Source organism: Parasteatoda tepidariorum, chromosome 8 (assembly GCF_982258835.1).
Source record: "Parasteatoda tepidariorum strain Cologne lab strain chromosome 8, Ptep-v5.0, whole genome shotgun sequence".
Taxonomy (NCBI): Eukaryota; Metazoa; Arthropoda; class Arachnida; order Araneae; family Theridiidae; genus Parasteatoda; species Parasteatoda tepidariorum.
In genome coordinates, this window is record NC_141762.1 from 59,540,790 (window position 1) to 59,560,314 (window position 19,525).

The following is a 19,525-nucleotide window of genomic DNA, read 5'->3' on the forward strand; positions in this document are numbered from 1 at the left end:
GAACTTGAAACTTTTAAAGAGGGGAACATAAAAATTGAAAGCTCTTTATCATGGTATTCGAAATCGCTTAAAATTATTTTTCTAAACTAAACTAACTATTCAATTGTTTTAAAAATCACTTTTTTAAAAAAATGCCGTTTTTAAAGTTTAAGTGATGTTTCGGATGATTACTGAGACAGATATCCAGAATAAGAACGAAACTTTAAGAGCAAACGTTATTCGAAAGTCAATAGTTAAAAATTATCCTCCAACCCATAGTTGAGAAAACTCGTACGAATTTTTTTATTGGTGAAGGTGAAATATATCGCACGTGATCTGCAAAAAAAGAGAAGTTTCTTCGACCGGCAACTTTTTTACTTCGATATTGGCCTAATGTTCCAATTGGATTAGGAAACCAGTCACAATCGAATAGCGATCAAGCGGGCTCGAAGAAATCGAATTGAAGAAGTGCGTTTCAGTTGCATAAGGGTGTTAGGAAACATACTTAAGTTTTATGTTGCTTAAAGAATGGTGGTTATTAAAAAAAGTATAGAACGTTTTTAAACTGTTTTACATTTAGAAGGGTTCGGACTATTTGTATGAAATGGTGCCAGATTGGACAAACGATGAAGTAAATTTTTTAAAACCGTATTATATCTTTTTTTAGTTTTTTTTATCTTTAATAATGGAATAAACAAATTGGATGAGTTTTTGCAGTTTTTTTCTCGAAGAAATCGGTAAGGGGAGCCGTGGAATTGAGTCATATTTTGAAACTTAATTCCCCAAGGAGAATTTTTTTTTTACCAACATTTTCGAAGTGTTATGATGGATTGCTCTTCCATTTTGTTTGTTTAATCACTTTTTACACTTTTTCTGCGTCAGACATAATATCTAGCACCATTTGAGTTATCTTTTTGCGTAAATGAAATTTGATTTTTTTTATCTTAAACGGGATACAGCATAGCTCTTGTGCCATTAATATTCATCCACTCAATTAGGATCAATATGAAATATCTTAAACGTATATATCTGATTTATCTAGTTAATATTGCAAAATATATTAACATTGAATGTTATTTTGAATGTTATGTAATTCAAAAATCATATCTTTCTATATATGTACTTAGAAACAATCAAATATTTTTCCAAATAAGAAAAAATAATTTCTTTTACTTGGCCAAAAGACTAATCTGTGACCTTAATAGGATCTGTCTGAGAAAAAAGAAAGATTCCTAAAAGACAAATAGAACTCATTGTCGACAGTAATAGATTGCTTTCAAAGTAAATGACTTCTAATCCATCATTCAAATCACCAAGTAATGCTACGAGATAAATTAGGACAAATGCACAAATCTTTTATAAATTTTCTTTGCCTCATGAAATGTACATCTACGAAAATTGTATTAGGAGAAAAGGGTTAGAGAAAAAAAAAACTCTTATGGATTATAGTAAATAGTAAAAAATAAAATATTGTTTTCCCTTCAAATATTTAATATTTTTCCTTATAATCTTATAATGTAAGTAATCTTAACGTATGTAGTATGAATATTCTTATTAAATTACGACTCATGCATGAATACGTTTAACGTGAATAAGCTTACAACCTAAGTATGCATTTAACTGAAAACTGAGTAACCTAGCTGATTCCAATGAGATTAAAAAATGAGAATATTTAGTTAGAAGTTAATAATGGTTTTAATTGAGAGCTACAACTAACCACATGGGTGAGTCTAATCACGTGGTTGTGCATGGCGAATTAACGTTGCAGCTTTAAGGATAGGGATCATTACCACACTGAATTAATTTTCGGAGAAGATGTAAATGGATACTTGCAAGTGACGTCACGAGTGTGTGTCTAGCTTGATTAACTGATTATCGTATGACGACGTTTGCTAGTATCCAATTATAAAAAGCTTAATTGTTGATTTGTACCTATTTATATACTTGATACACATCAGTGATTTTCTTATAACTGCCTCTGGTACCTAGCTAACGGATTAAAGCTTCTTCATTTTTCTAAATTTTATCATAAGCAAATACGATATCAGGAATTATTCTAATTAAAAAACACGTGTTCAGTATAGTTTTTTCAGAGTTGGCGATTGGATTAAGTACAAAAGGTTGCTAAGAATGATATTCTATTTGATATTGTTTATGACCACATAAATTTCGCCTTAGATGAATTTCCTAACAATATATGAATAAAAATTGCTTATCTTCCCACAATAAAACATGCAAATTTCTTAAGAAAGGCAAATGAATTTAAAAGTGTATCTTTTAGCCAGTTTTAAATCATTTTTGTAATCTCTACAAGGTGGATCTTAAAAATAACAATAAAAATAAATATCAAAAAATAAATATATAAGTGTAACAACAATAAATAATAGAATTAAACAAAATATGATCCTTTTCTCCTTTTTTTCTTACGCTCTGGAAATTATTATTGTAATATATAGTTAAAAAAAATTTTTTTAAATCATATTTGCGCAAATAAATTTCTACCATTTATTTTTTCTTATGTTACAAGACTCTTTTCACAAAGCGAATGTGAATTGACATTATATAAAGCAGGAACTTATAAAAATGATGCAATAACAAAAGAAGATTAAAATGCGATTTCACACCATTTACATTAAGTAGTACCCACCGTTGAACAGACTGTTTTATTTTTAAAACCTTTTAAAAGAATCAATCAGTATATTAAATCATCAGTAGCGTCATCAATAACATCGGTACAATAACTCTGCACGGTTTTAGTAAACATGATAAATGAGCTTCTTCATTTGATACAAAGGATATTTATATTCCAAAATAAACAACCAAATAACTTAAATTAATATAAACTAAATTTCTTAAAAACATGTCAATTTTCGCTAGTGAAAATGTTAAGCAACAAACAGTAAGTGTCACTTATTTTCAAATGACAAATAATAACCGGTAATTAGAATTAGACTAAAAAAACTCAATGTTATCTAAGTGTATATTAAATTATTATGCATTTTTATGTAAAATAAAATGATGAAATGAATTATATTGAGTAGCGTGCAAGCATTTCAAGTCACTATATTTTTTTACAAGTTTTTTCAGTTGCATTTTGGCTGTTTAAATTATGAAAAGGCAAATAATTTTTATTTATTATTGTAATAAAATTAAAACAAATTCACACAGTTATTTATTTATCATTATGCATAGATAAATATTTGTAAACACTTTTAATATTCGAATTCCAAATTTTTTTATATTTTAAAATAAAGTTAAATATTCTCGAAATTAAAAGCATTCGGCAGAATTTTTATTTTATTTATTTATTTATTTATTTTTAAATTAAAGAGTTTAAAGCTTTTATAAAAACTTAAAAAAAGGATCGAATTCTAATATAATATAAAACTGATAGTTAATGCTTTTATAGCCATGATTTTTGCTGCAATCAAAGCAGTACAACGAAGCGGCATAGATTCATGATGGCTATTAATACTCATGAATGGAATTTGATCTTATTCCCGTTGTAAAGCTACGAATAAGTTTTCTTAAAAAGAGCTGAAGCTTCTACAAACAGATGTCCTGTGAAAGTGAGGTCTGGAAGCTGACACGGTAACTGTATTATTACAATATTGTTAATATAACTGTAACAATATTGTTACGTGCAAACCTTTTCTTCACGAGCTGAGTTGTCGTCTTACTGAAGCGTCCAATTTTGGAGCATCTTTGGTCTGTATACGCCAGAAGACTGTTTTGCAAAATAACTCGATACATGAAATTTAACCTGATAGTCGGAGTATTTGAGAAGAAACAAATAAAAAGAGACACCCCGAACCATATCATTGCGATTATTTCGATAGTAGAGGTTTGCTATGTGACATCATTTTATTTTGTTGCAGTTGGATATTGAATATGCATCCTGCATCACTCTCAAATAAATCGAACTGAATTTAAATTCATCGGAAAAATATATTTTTTTCAAATTTTAGAAAGTACAGTTCAAGCATTTGTCAAACTATTATCTGGCCATTTGGTATTTTGTTTTAAATGGCTTCTTTACCGCTATTCATTCATACAATATAATATTGCATAAACGGCTTGTAACAGTACTGCGGCTTATAACCTGTTCATCGCTTAGCTCTGGAGCAATTGAGTTTCAATTTTCTGGACGTCCCACATTCATAAATTTGCTTTTAATTGATTTTCGTTTTATTATACGATTCTTACTTTCTACAGTTTCTTATGCTCTACCACTTTCAGTTTTACATTTAAATTTTATTCAGCACGGTGATTAGCTATAAAATCACGTTGTGCAGTTAATTTTCCAATTAATAATAAGGGCGAAATTTGACGAGAAGAATTTTTCCTATAATTTTATTTTTGTTTCAAATATAGTACATTTAGACTATAAATTATACATATTATACTCTATAATGTTTAATTTATACTCTAAATATACGCACCAAAAGTAATTGTTTCATTATTACAAACTGAATGATTATGACAAAGATAGTTAAGACTAAAGCCCTAGACTACATACAAATCCAGTATACGTAAAATCTACGTATCCAGGGCCAGCAATATACACGCCAGCATGGTGACATTGTACTAATTGTACCAAGTCTAACAAGAAATTCTTAAAAAATGGCTCCATACGAAAGTATTGAAGTATTTTACAAAAATATTTTTTTAATTGCACAAATATTTATACATATAACATTAAATAAATAGTAATGCCAAATGATTAAAATTAGATTAAGATAATAAATAGAATAAAATATATTCGTTTTCATATATTTAAACAAACAAAAATTTAAAAAAAGTTACAAAAATTACATTGCCGAGACTTTTGCACGACATTGTAGAGAATCCATTGTTGTTTTGCACGCCATCTTAATTATTAAACGGAAATTTGAATAGACACGACAGCAGCCAGATATTAAAATATTGTCCTTAAACTAATTGTCATTTTATTAATAATATGTATCTTTAACAGTGAAATTTTGAGTAAAATTAATTATTTAGAATCTTCTCATAAAAAATCTATGTTACCCAATTCAGCTCTAGCGTAGAGTCGGGAGTTCCCTTTTGGTTTGGAGATAATTTTCGTTCCGTTTTGTTGAAATCCCGTTTCTGGTTATCACGATATACTTCGTGTCGTGGTCTTTGCTTTTAATGACGTCACCTTCGGGCTACCGTAAATCTTGTTCACTTTCATGTGATTGGTTCTTGGTTTATTTGCATGTATGTTTGTTTATTTGCAAATCGCCAATAATGAGGGGGGTCTCCGATTGTAAACTATTTCCCCTAATCCATAACAAGCGGAAGTGAATGAAAACTAATTTCGTCCCGTTGTCTAGAATCAAGAATATATATATATATATATATATATATATATATATATATATATATATATATATATATATATATATATATATATATATATATATATATATATCCTCTGTCCGCTGCCGCTCACCAACCCCGATGAATGCTTCGCAATAATTGTCTTTTCTTGGCAGAAAACAGTTTTTCTTTTAAAGTTAAAATTATTCACTTAACATATATGTACTAAAAGGAATTCTGTTTGCTTACGCTTGTGCCTCTAGTTCCCACGTCCAAATATTACTATCTATTAGTATTATAAACATTTACATCTCTTGGTGAACAGAAGTGATTTTTCGAAGTAATCATCTTTTAAAATAACATTTATATTCTTATAACATTATACTGTTCAAACAAATTTGATGAGTTCACAACCATAATTAAATATTTTCGCTAATAATAGCAGTACTGGAAAATAAGTTTAAATTCGGGATACAAAAATATTTAAAGGAAAACATTACCTTTACGACTATTGTTAATTTTATGCTGATCACAACCAAAACAATATTGAAATGAATGAGGAAAAACTGGATCCTACCTCGTGATTTTTCGGCCAATAGAAATACACGGACAACAATGGAAAACTCTGACACCATTATTCAAAATGAAATAAAAATCGCCACTCAGCTTTAGATGGCAAGTTTAGTTGTAACATTTTAACAAGCAGCATTATTAAAACTTATACCTTTTCAAACACATGCGTTCGTAATTTTTAAAGGCTGTTTTGTGCGTTACTAACCGCAAGTGTTGTGTGATTGGCTATTTGTTATCGTTTCACTCTCTTCTTATATTATATATAGATAGAGAGATTCATATTCAAAACTTCAAGTATAGATTAGATTATCTTTCACTTCTTGCCTTAATAAATAATTATTTCAAATTCTATAAAGAGATTCAATAATCTAAGTTTTAATTTCTGCGTTTTTTAAAGACATTAATCACTGCTTTTATTGGTTGAAAAAAAAGTATACTTCACCATATATCTTAATTCGAATAAAAGATTGATGCATGACATAATATCAGATATGCCTTCTAGTCATGTTCTTTGTCCGAAAAGTTCTTCAGTTATAAAAGAAGAAGATCGAAGAGAAGAAAGATAGCATAAAGAAATAATAAGTCCTTTTTCGGGATAAACACTTAAGAGGATAAGGATATCAAAAAAGGATAGGTCAGAGGTTAAACGAAGGACAATAGTTCAATGAAATAATTCTTATTTTTCTCCGATTCTTTTGACAATGGAAGCATAACAAGCTTGATTTGGCATAGAAATGAGTAGTTGTACCCAATTATTTTAAAGTTTTAATTTACTTCGTTCCAATTATTTTATCAAAATCTAATGTGACAAAAGCAATGCCTGATTTTTTTCCCAACAGCACATGGAAATATGTTTTAAAAAAATGACTAAACACAGCGTTTCTCATAATTAGTAGAAGTATTTTAATAAATTCAAATGAAAATGGTGTAAGGATGTAGCATAAACTTAGTACATCAACCAACTTGCATAAGGTTTCAGACGAACATGCCTAGTTGTATGAGTTTTCAAACTATGATTGTTTATAAGGATGGTTTCACTAAGGATATTGTTCAATAAAGGCTTCGTCGTCATGTGAAACGATGATTTTTTTGCAAATAATATGCTATTTTTTAACTACCGTGAGTTTGCAACAGTCAATTATGACTGTTAGGTCAAGTCTCTAACCAGCGCTTTCTATACTTATTCTAAGTGCCTCAAAACGTCAATATGGAGACAAGTCACAGTTTTATGAAAATAAAAAGCGTCTAATTTTATAATAATTAAAAACTTACCCCAATGTTTTTTATTTCATTTTATGACCGTCGTTAAACTGCCAACCCAATTTTTTTGGGTTTATGACTACTAATGTTCAACTCCGTAGTGTTGTAATTTTGAACCCAATCCATATAGACGAGTGAACTCCTGGATCAAGTATTGGGAGAAATTTGCCTTCGTGGAGGACTTTTTGGTCGAACTAACCCGTATTTGTGTTACATGGAGAGGAAAACCACTAAAACATCCCATGGTTAGCCTGACGGCAAGGGGATTCTAACCCATGATCCGTCTACCGGTGGAAGCCAGATACGGAATTCGTATCGACCAGCCATCGTCTGGATTCAAACCCAGTTTACCTCATTGGAAGGCGAACGCTCTATCCGCTGAGCCAGTGCTTCCCTAACTTATGAACTTTGTGTATCCTTTCTAATTTTTTCGTAACGCTGTGTATCGCTAATGAAAATATGAATGTATTTTTTTAAAAATACATTCATTTTTAGAATCTGGAATAAAGTTGAAAATCACAACTGGCTATTGACACCACTAATTATTAACTGTTAACTCTGCAAAAAATAGCCAATAGAAAAATACGTGATCGTAAATTTTAATGGCTAGCATTGTTTATAAATAAAATTTTTAAAAATTTTCATTTGTTGCAAGATATTTCGCATAAGAACACGTACCCCCGATAAACTGTTCCCGTACCCCTGGGGCTAAGTGTACCACACTTTGGGAAACACCACCCTAAGCCATCAAGGCTTTGCTCCAATGTTGCAGTATCTGAGCTCATAATTTTCAAAAACTGAGAATAAGTCAGTTGATTTTGATAGTTTTCAATTAGGGGGAAATTTTTTTCAAACTGGCGATTTTTAAGAAAGTTTAGTAACTTTTGAAATATTAGTTATTTGTCCATTCAATTGCCCAGATAATTTCTTGACCACAAAATGGTATGTATAGTTTAAAATTACAGTTTTATTTCAAATGTAAAGCACTAAAACTGTGGCCTTTTTTATTTTCCTTAGTGAAAGAGCTTCGGAAAACCATGTCATGTAACCATGTAAATATGTATATTATCAGATTCGATACAGTTTAACCATAATATTGGTGCCATGAATGATTACGGTGCCACTCTGTACAACTTCAATGAGGTGTTAAATTTTAACCGTTTCATATAAGTTGAATCGCAGTTATTTTGCATCATAATGCAATTAAATTAGGCACTGTGCTTTAATTTTATGCTATAATAGCAATCAACCTACTCCAAAAAACAGCGTATGTCTCTTTAAAAAATCTTCTGGATTAACCAATAAGCTAAAAGAAGTGCTTAAAATGCATTATTTATTTGGAATTTAATTATCAGCACTCATTAAAACATTATTAGACACCAAATAATCAGAGAAAAAATTTATATTGATTCAGATAATGAAAAATTAAGTTAATCTGGTTGGGAATTAAAATGCTATTTTCTTTAAATAAATAAATAGTATAACTGAAAAGTGTAACTAAATAAAATAGTATAACTAAACAAGTAAATTACTAATACCATTTTTTTTAATTAATATGCATTAAAACTAAATGAGCTGTCAAAATAAATCTAAGAGAGAATTTTAATTAAATATTTTTTTAATTTTAATATATTATTATAATTTTTTATAAAACTAAAATATTCTTAGGAAATTGATTAAAGATAATTCAAGGAAATAGTTTGAAGAAGGATTTTCATCTTTTACTTAGTAAAAAGATATAATTAGTACCAGAAAAAAACTTTTTCATTAACATTAATTGTTAATTCGCAAATTAATGTTTATGTGACCTTTTTTAGCTGGGAATGAATTGGGAAATTCTGAGTAAATGCATTATTTATTTGGAATTTAATTATCAGCACTCATTAAAACATTATTAGACACCAAATAATCAGAGAAAAAATTTATATTGATTCAGATAATGAAAAATTAAGTTAATCTGGTTGGGAATTAAAATGCTATTTTCTTTAAATAAATAAATAGTATAACTGAAAAGTGTAACTAAATAAAATAGTATAACTAAACAAGTAAATTACTAATACCATTTTTTTTAATTAACATGCATTAAAACTAAATGAGCTGTCAAAATAAATCTAAGAGAGAATTTTAATTAAATATTTTTTTAATTTTAATATATTATTATAATTTTTTATAAAACTAAAATATTCTTAGGAAATTGATTAAAGATAATTCAAGGAAATAGTTTGAAGAAGGATTTTCATCTTTTACTTAGTAAAAAGATATAATTAGTACCAGAAAAAAACTTTTTCATTAACATTAATTGTTAATTCGCAAATTAATGTTTATGTGACCTTTTTTAGCTGGGAATGAATTGGGAAATTCTGAGTAAATGCATTATTTATTTGGAATTTAATTATCAGCACTCATTAAAACATTATTAGACACCAAATAATCAGAGAAAAAATTTATATTGATTCAGATAATGAAAAATTAAGTTAATCTGGTTGGGAATTAAAATGCTATTTTCTTTAAATAAATAAATAGTATAACTGAAAAGTGTAACTAAATAAAATAGTATAACTAAACAAGTAAATTACTAATACCATTTTTTTTAATTAACATGCATTAAAACTAAATGAGCTGTCAAAATAAATCTAAGAGAGAATTTTAATTAAATATTTTTTTAATTTTAATATATTATTATAATTTTTTATAAAACTAAAATATTCTTAGGAAATTGATTAAAGATAATTCAAGGAAATAGTTTGAAGAAGGATTTTCATCTTTTACTTAGTAAAAAGATATAATTAGTACCAGAAAAAAACTTTTTCATTAACATTAATTGTTAATTCGCAAATTAATGTTTATGTGACCTTTTTTAGCTGGGAATGAATTGGGAAATTCTGAGTAAATGCATTATTTATTTGGAATTTAATTATCAGCACTCATTAAAACATTATTAGACACCAAATAATCAGAGAAAAAATTTATATTGATTCAGATAATGAAAAATTAAGTTAATCTGGTTGGGAATTAAAATGCTATTTTCTTTAAATAAATAAATAGTATAACTGAAAAGTGTAACTAAATAAAATAGTATAACTAAACAAGTAAATTACTAATACCATTTTTTTTAATTAACATGCATTAAAACTAAATGAGCTGTCAAAATAAATCTAAGAGAGAATTTTAATTAAATATTTTTTTAATTTTAATATATTATTATAATTTTTTATAAAACTAAAATATTCTTAGGAAATTGATTAAAGATAATTCAAGGAAATAGTTTGAAGAAGGATTTTCATCTTTTACTTAGTAAAAAGATATAATTAGTACCAGAAAAAAACTTTTTCATTAACATTAATTGTTAATTCGCAAATTAATGTTTATGTGACCTTTTTTAGCTGGGAATGAATTGGGAAATTCTGAGTAAATGCATTATTTATTTGGAATTTAATTATCAGCACTCATTAAAACATTATTAGACACCAAATAATCAGAGAAAAAATTTATATTGATTCAGATAATGAAAAATTAAGTTAATCTGGTTGGGAATTAAAATGCTATTTTCTTTAAATAAATAAATAGTATAACTGAAAAGTGTAACTAAATAAAATAGTATAACTAAACAAGTAAATTACTAATACCATTTTTTTTAATTAACATGCATTAAAACTAAATGAGCTGTCAAAATAAATCTAAGAGAGAATTTTAATTAAATATTTTTTTAATTTTAATATATTATTATAATTTTTTATAAAACTAAAATATTCTTAGGAAATTGATTAAAGATAATTCAAGGAAATAGTTTGAAGAAGGATTTTCATCTTTTACTTAGTAAAAAGATATAATTAGTACCAGAAAAAAACTTTTTCATTAACATTAATTGTTAATTCGCAAATTAATGTTTATGTGACCTTTTTTAGCTGGGAATGAATTGGGAAATTCTGAGTTTTATGACTGAAAGATATAATATAAGTTCACATATTTAACAAATATTCCTTATTTCCTTCCAATATCAGGTTTGATAAATAGAATTGAAACTAAAGCTTTCGATGAAGAAGAGTGTATCCTTGGCACTTAAATTTTCAAAAGATCTTCTTTATTATCGAAACTTTACTTACATTCGATCTTCACTAAATAAAACATTTTTACTGCAATGAAAATTTTCTAAAGCTTAAACAGTGTAATTTTAAGTATTCATAAATTCGAATGAGAGATAGGATTTCATTAAAAACTTCTGTCGGTGTATTCAACTGCATATTTTTTTAAGCAATAATTTTAAAAAGAATGATTGTTGACCCGTTACATAATAATTGTTACTCAAATTCCTTAAAAGAGAGAAAGGCAGGCATATTGTTTAAAAAATGCAAAATAATTGTGTTCAATGATTATTTGACGTATATAAATGTGGTATCCCATCTTGAATTATCAAAACCAAGGGGCTTTTATGGTTCGATTGAGGATCAGTTATATTGATCCTAGTACACATCACACGGTGGTTTTGGTGACTTCGGTGATGTTTAATGGGCGATAAAGTTCGCAATCAGTAGTTGTTGATTTGGCGAGATTTAGTGGGTTATTGCTTTTTAGCCATTTTGCATTTGCAATTTGGAATATGGTGACAAGCGTCAAAGCGTTATTTTGGAATTGGCGGCATTTTTAAAAATCGCACCATCCGTGTAAACTATACTAGGATTTGACCAATAACGCTTTTCAGATAATAAAATATTTCCTTAACTGTTGTAAGTTTGTAACAGTTATTCACGACAAGGTTAAAGGATGAGTCAATCTTAAGCTAGTGCAGTGCACTGTAAAAAAATCCTTATCAAATTACGGTAAAAAGTATAGTCACTCGAGATGCAAGTACTTTTTACCGCTACATGTTAGGGATCAAAAAAATCTGATTAACCTTAATTTTTTCAGTAATAATTACCATAAAATCACCAAATCACTCTAATTAAATAAAGATCACTGTAAAAAATACTATATAATATTTTTCGGTATCAATGGATTTAACGGTAAAATGGATTTTATGGATGATGCACCCTAAGTGCCGGTACTTCATACCGTAATTTTATCCGGAAATTTTTACAGTATTGAGGCCCTTACGATTTATCTATATAGAAAGACATTTTTGAATTATCGGGGATACAAATTTTTTCATTAAATAAGCAATGTAATTTTAAATGATGAAACTAAAAATTTGAACGGAGTCGATCAAATAGTTTTAGAGAAATGAAAGTTTAAAAATGTTTTTTTTTTTTTTTTTTTTTTTTTTGCATTATGATGCGAGAAAAAAATTATCATTCAGGAGCCCAAACTTATAACTACACTCCTGTTTAAATATTTGGTACCATGGTCTCCAAAACGAGGCTTATCTTGAGCATTAAAAATCCAAATTCGTCGAAAAGGTCATGTTTGTTCAGAAAAAAGTATCTTTTTGTGTCTGATTTTATGATATAAAATATGGTCTGCACAAATATTTTAGCATATTTAAGTTTAGCCCCTCAAACCATTAAGATCGTATTTTTGTAGGTGACTGGAACCCAATCTACTCACCACATACACAGTAAAAAATTCCACCTCAAATTACGGTATAAAGTACCGGCACTTTGGTTGCTCCATCCGTAAAATGCATTTTTTCCGTAAAATAATAGACCGTAATTTCTTCAGTAACATTTATATAATAACGGTGATTCAGTGATTTTACGGTAATTATTAATGTAAAAATCATGGCTTATCAGATTTTTTTCTTCCGTAACATCATCCGGTAAAAATGGATATCATGGTAAAAAATACCAGCACTCTGATTGCCGGTACTTATTATTGTTATTTTGATCCGGGAATTTCTTACAGTGTACTAGTTACGATTGCAAAAATCAAAAGTAATAAAGAAGTTCCTTTTTATTTTTATTTTGATTTGTCCATTTGAGGTCTGCAGGCCTTCACCTCTTGAACTACCCCACAGAAGAGGATTTGTATTCTTTTAATGCCATAGAAATCACAAAAACTATTCAAGCACACCTTGAAATATGATTCAATAGAGGATACGACGCCAACCAACCACCATTTGAGGTAGGTAAGTACTTTATTTAAGCTGCATTAGAGCTGCACAATGGACTATTGGTGACGGTCTGGAAAACATCCCTAAGGATAATCCGAAGACATACCATCACAATTTTGTCAGGCCACTTCCTCAATTTAGACATAGATCTGAAGTGGAAGAAATATTTCTCAAGATCCCTGTACCTATGGTACCGGTCAACGAAAGACCGCAGGACTTTCGATTCCACAGATTTACGAGTACACGTACATGTGCACGGTGGTACATTCATTTGAAAAGACGCATTTAATATATCGTAATAACTAGCATTCTTTGTCTTTTTAATATTATGATAACTAAAATTTTCTATCTATTTGCACAAAATTATCAGTTGAACTTGAAAATTACATACTTTTCTCAAAGCACGAATGGCATTTTTATGTTGTTTTGTCAAAATCGCAAGTCTAGGCTCCTCAGGCTCCTCATCTGAAAAAGTATTCCAAATTTAATTTTTTTTAAAAAAAATGTTACATATTTTATTTTAAAGCAAGTTTAAAATCACTCAAAATACAAATATATCAACTAAAGTTTCAATAAACAAACTAACCATAATACATTAATCATGCATGGGACTTTTTAAATTTGGCAATCAAAAGGAACAATATTAGAAATGGTTTAGGAAATCTTTACACATAAATAACTACATTCACGAAACCAGTTTAAAGCAAAAAAAAGTACGTCATTATTGTATTAAATAAGTTAATATTAGGACAATAATTTATACACTTATCATAAGTTTTTGACAAATTTAACATTATGGTATATGAAAACAATCAGAAGGTCATTTTTTTAAAATTGCATGCGAAGCATCCTTATTTTTGCATCAGAAACAAATGGAGACGAATTCGGATTATATTTTCTTACTGGTTTGCGAAAACTTTATGACCAGGAGGTTTGAAAAAGCAGGTGAAATTTGAAATTAAAGTAGTAAATGGCTACATAACGTTTTTCTTTGTAAAAATGAAATTGTGATATTCAAAAATGTAACAGAAATCATATTTATGAAAATTACAAATTTAAAAAGGTATAAGAAATTAAGGAAATGATGTAGCTTATAACAAAAGTAATCTAAATTTATAAAAAAAAACTTTAATTAAAGTAAGTTATGTAAAGTCACTTCTACATAATAAGAAAAAATATTAAGGAACTAATAATAAATAATAAGTAATTTAAAATTTAAATTTATCCTAGATATTTAATCAGTTCTCAATTCTTCGTACTATATATGGTGAATAGTTTTGTATAGTCCATGCTGAGATGGATTTTTGTGCTTAGGGGTAGACGTATTAGGGTTATTGCTCAGAATGTGAGGAATATTTTGAAATTGTATCAATGCACTAAGAATAATGAGCATTATTACTTTGAAAAATTAAATCTAGGTTTCAAGTGCTTTTTCATAATTATTTACCTATACACATTAAGTTTAATTTCTTCTCAAAAAAAGCTTTTATTCTTTTTTACCTAGCACTATTTACCTCACATTACTTTGTAATTTAATTTGCTTCTAAAACAATTTGTATTTTGTTTTTAAAAACTTAAGAATTGTCTTAACCATTTCTTTTGAAACCTGGACGTCTTAAAATATTTCTTTCTATATACTTTAAACATCACTCTTGGATAGCAGATTTCTTTAAATAAATATTTCGTACTTTTAATTGATTATTTAATCTGATGTTTATTTTTGGTAAAAATAACTGTAAAAAATGTTTTTAAATAAATATAGGAAAATACTAATTCATGCATTTTAGTAGTAGCAGTACTTAATAACCGTCACACCAGAGGCTAATGGCGATGGTTTGTGAAACATCCCCGAGGATGTTCCGACAACATACCATCATGTTTTTGATCCTCTGCAGAGGGGATGGCTTCCCCACTTTGGTAGACTGATGACCTGCACTCAAAATCAAGCACTTAATGTAATACAGTTAAACAAGGATCGATACCCCGTATCCTTTGTTTTTTCGCAGGCTAATCAAAGGGGTCACTCATCCACTCATTGACCGCTGCCAGTGATGCTTGATTTCGGTGTGTACTGGAAACCATTTTTTTTTTGTTGAAGTGTGGGATTTTGGGATGCAGATTTCTATAAATTAAAGTCTTGTGACCTTAACTTGATAGTTCAATCTGATATTGATTTTTCGTAAAAATTCTTGTGCATGGTACCTATTTTTGTTTGAAATACTTGCTTGCTGCAGATTTTTCTTAGATAAACGCGCATGACTTTCACTTGATAATTCAATAGAAAAAAACACTTTTTTTTGGTGAGGATTCTATTTCTTGGTATTATTGGTAGGTTTAGTGTGTTGATGATCAATTAAATAATTATATTCGTATCATAATAAATCATGACATATCAAAAGCAGGAAACTAGATGATTACAACTCTATTTGAGGTTCTTATTCTTTTTCGTGAAAAAAGGAACGAATACAATTTTATGAAAGCATATTATAAACGATGTTATTGAACACGTGGTAGTACTTTTGTATTTAAGCCAAGTGGATATTTCTTTCATTATACTGCTTCTGTACTTTCTGTATACAGCAGTGTTTTCAACAATCTCTTAGTTGATACAATAATTTATTACATAAATTTTACTATTTTCAATACTTTAGAGTTCGAAAAACTATTTAATTTCTGAGGTTAAACGGTTAAATAGACTCTTATTTTTATTAACTATACAATTCGATATTTGTTTGGGAAATACAAACAAGAAATATAACTATAAGCATGCAAAAACCATGCATTTGAAAGAGAAAAAAAAAGCAGAAACATAGACAAAAAATACATTCAAATAAAGTAGATATTTTTCAGTTAATATCAAATTATCTATTCTAAAAACTGTGAAAAAGATGCCAGTAATTATTTTATATATTTTTGATGAAAAGAGAACAGAACAAATAGAGATAACATGCACAATATAAGAAATATATATATATATATATATATATATATATATTTATAAACATAAGTCCAGGTAATAGACATGCTGATAAAAGACAATAAAAGTTTCATGCCTTTACGTGCATTCTACCATAGCCAGTTGCTTACATGCGCCATAGAACAATCAACGTGTAAAAAATACTGTCCACAATACACAATTTTCTAAACGTCTATGTAAATTTTGCACAAAATTGTTTGAGCATTATATAGCAAGTAATGTCATTTCACAACTATAAATGCCGTTTTATGGGTTTTAGGTATTATGCTAGGTCAAGAAGTATGAATACACAGAGATAAAAAGGATGATCTAAAAGCTACTAGAATACGGTAAAATTTACCGTATTTCTGGTTCGCTTTGGCAATGATTTTTGCAAAGTTAACAATAAAATATGGTGTTATATTATGTGATAAAATTGTTAAATGTCACAAAAATTGGAAATTTTTCCATGATACTTTAGAGCATGAGTAAAGAAACCATTTATTTGGTTAATTTTCCTTTACCGTTTTGTATTTTCCACTAAATGCGCGGTCTTTAGCACTATAATTTTGAAAACAAGAATTTCCGGTAAACAGTTATGAACAGAAAAAAAAAGTCCAAATGGAATGCCTTAAATACCATATATTTTGGTTTTATTACCAAAATTGTCTTTTTTTCTTTTAACCAGAAATGTTATTACTAACAATACGATAATTTTACCAGAATTTTTCTCTACGTGTATAATATAGTTTTACGCAGAACATTTCCTTTGAAGAAAATATACGAATGCTTTTTACTGAGCATGATGTTGAACGATTTGACTCACGTTATAACTTCCTCAGTTGAAAACATTGAATTTTTGAACACTTGATAACTCATAAGCAAATTGAAAATGTTTTTGAAGAGTTTCTAAAAAAAGAACTGTTAGAAAAACAGTTTAAGAAGAGAAGCTTTTCTGAAAACTTCATAATTTCCCTTCTCGCAACATTGATGTGAAAATCTTAGACACGATGTTTTCAACTTCACATTTTGATTCACATGCATTAATGTAGCATTAGATATTTAATAAGAAACGATAAATGTTTTCAGTATTACCTGTCAATAACTTTCAAAGAAATACAAAAATATAATTTCAAACAGTCAATCCAAGTTGGTTTTTTTTTTGTGCATGAATTCTCAGGAAATGCACATAGTAAATTTTTTTTTACAATTATAAGAAACTGTAGCCCCACTCTTAATTTTTTTCTATATTTAAAACTTTTTAAGACCGTGTCTATTTAGCTTAAAATTACAATTAAAATATGTAAGTTCTTAAAAATTGTAAGGCATTAGTATATTTTTGGGAGATTCAACAAACGATTAAGTCTTAGCTTCAGATTGGCTTATACTATCAAAGGTTATTAGGGCTAAATATTTTTTATCCTTATTACACCTGATTACTCTACCATTGATAACAGAGATATTTATCAATAATGCTTCACATTCATTTTTTCATATATGATGTAACAACGCATGCGTGGACACGCGAAGTCTTGAGTAATTTGTTTCGTGGACATGCGCAGTTACTTCAAAATATGTGTGAACGTGACTAGCTGTGTAATCTATTTAGGCAGATTTAGTATGTTCACACTAAATCCCTTGCATTAAGATGCGTATGTTCCAGACAAGGTTCTGACTCGAGCACAAAGTCGGCTGTCTACAGTGCACGCTCAGAATAAGCATGTTTAAACGTGCGGGATACTACGTGAAAATGCTGAATCTATCTATGGTGTCTAATGTATTAACAACAGAATATAAAGGAAACTTAAAACCACCAAAAGGTCGAAGCTAACATATACCACATTCTGGTTGAAAATATGGATATTTATGGGCTGCTAAAAATTTTGGATCAAATTATGGTATAAAGTATCGACACTTTGGGTGCATCATCCGTAAAAATTTATTCTTACCGTAAAGTTTATAGTAATATTTATTTAATTAAATTATTTTACGGTAATTTTTGTAAAAATTACGATGCATCAGAATTAAGAGTTTTGTTCCGTAACATGTCCCGGTAATACTGGATTTTACTGTAAAGAGTACCGGCACTCTGTGTGCCAGTACTTTATACCACAATTGGATTCGGAGTTTTTTACAATGTGGTTCAAGGACCAAACTTTTTTCTTGGGCAAATTTAATTCAATGTTCATATGATTGAAATTCTTCTGATAACTGAGCTCATTTAGATATTATTTGGTATTTTAATACTATGTTTTTTGCTTAAAATTTTACATTTTGGTATTTTTAAAGAAAAAGAGGCTAGACCTTTAAGAAGGTTTTTCTTTGACATTTTAAGTATTTTCTAGCTAAAAAGTTTTAATTTCGTAGCATTATTAGCATAATTTATCAGTTTTTAAGAGCTTCCCCTGCTCTAGAAGACTTAATTTTTATTAGGCATTTTTATTCTTTGAAAGAGTCGAGAAACATTATTATTCAGATTTCTGGTGATATACATTTTTAAACAAAAACCTATGTCTATATATTTAACTACATTTATACACCTAAGAGCCATTACATTATGACCACCCTGCTTATAACATGTAGGACCACCTTTAGCCCTCAAAACTGTTAGCACCCGCCATGGCATTGATTCCACAAGGTGCTGATAGGTAGTCTGAGGTATCTGGTACCAAGCGCTCACCAACTGGTCCTGCAATTCCCTCACATTGCGAGGGGGTAGCGTGGCAGTACGAATTTGGTTTTCCAAGTAGGACCACAAATGCTCTATTGGATTAAGGTCAGGTGAATTTGGGGGACAAGACATGACTTGAAAGTCACTGGAAAGTTCCTCGACGATTCGACCCTTATGGCATGGTGCATTATTCTGTTGGTAAACACCATCCCCAGCAGGAGAAACTGTTGCCATGAATGGGTGAATCTGGTCTGCAACTATGTTCAAGTAGCTTACAGACGTCAGGGATCGTTCTATGAAGATTATGGGTCCTAATGTGCTCCATGAAAACTTTGTTCCTGGGCGAGAAACCATGAAGACCTGGGCAAGCCCATTGTTATAGATGGAGGGTGGTCATAATATACCTACATTAATAGTTTTAGAAAAGGTGGCATGTGAAAAATAAGACAGACTTGCTACCTAAAAGATGAGAGTGATGCGTATTTCAGAAGCTATTTCTAAGCGAAGTGTTGAAGCCAAGCAAATAATTGCATCTGATAGAAAAATGTGCTTAAAAAAAAATTAAATAAACTTGTGCAATTTTTTACGTATTTTTCCCTCAGTGTCTTTAAGCTTACCGCAGGAAGAGGGACTATCTTTACGAACCCTGTTGAAGAGATTTACACAGAAACTGCCTCGTCTTGAGCCTACGCTTGGAAGAACAAATACCACTTAA

The 19,525-nt window shown here is 28.9% G+C and overlaps 1 protein-coding gene across 19 annotated transcripts in view; it reads right to left on the reverse strand.

Moving 5' to 3' along the window:
- LOC107453525 (potassium voltage-gated channel subfamily KQT member 1) overlaps nucleotides 1-19,525 on the reverse strand; it is a 443,886-nt gene that overhangs the window by 6,701 nt on the left and 417,660 nt on the right. For 11 of the 19 annotated variants that reach the window (XM_071181310.2, XM_071181301.2, XM_071181300.2 and 8 more), the window contains 2 exons: nucleotides 19,428-19,496; nucleotides 13,575-13,648 (listed from right to left, as the gene is read on the reverse strand). In XM_071181310.2, coding sequence (XP_071037411.1) covers nucleotides 13,575-13,648; nucleotides 19,428-19,496 — 143 coding nt within the window. The remainder of the gene's footprint in view (nucleotides 1-13,574; nucleotides 13,649-19,427; nucleotides 19,497-19,525) is intronic. The other 8 variants (XM_071181312.2, XM_071181305.2, XM_071181307.2 and 5 more) reach the window with 1 other exon arrangement.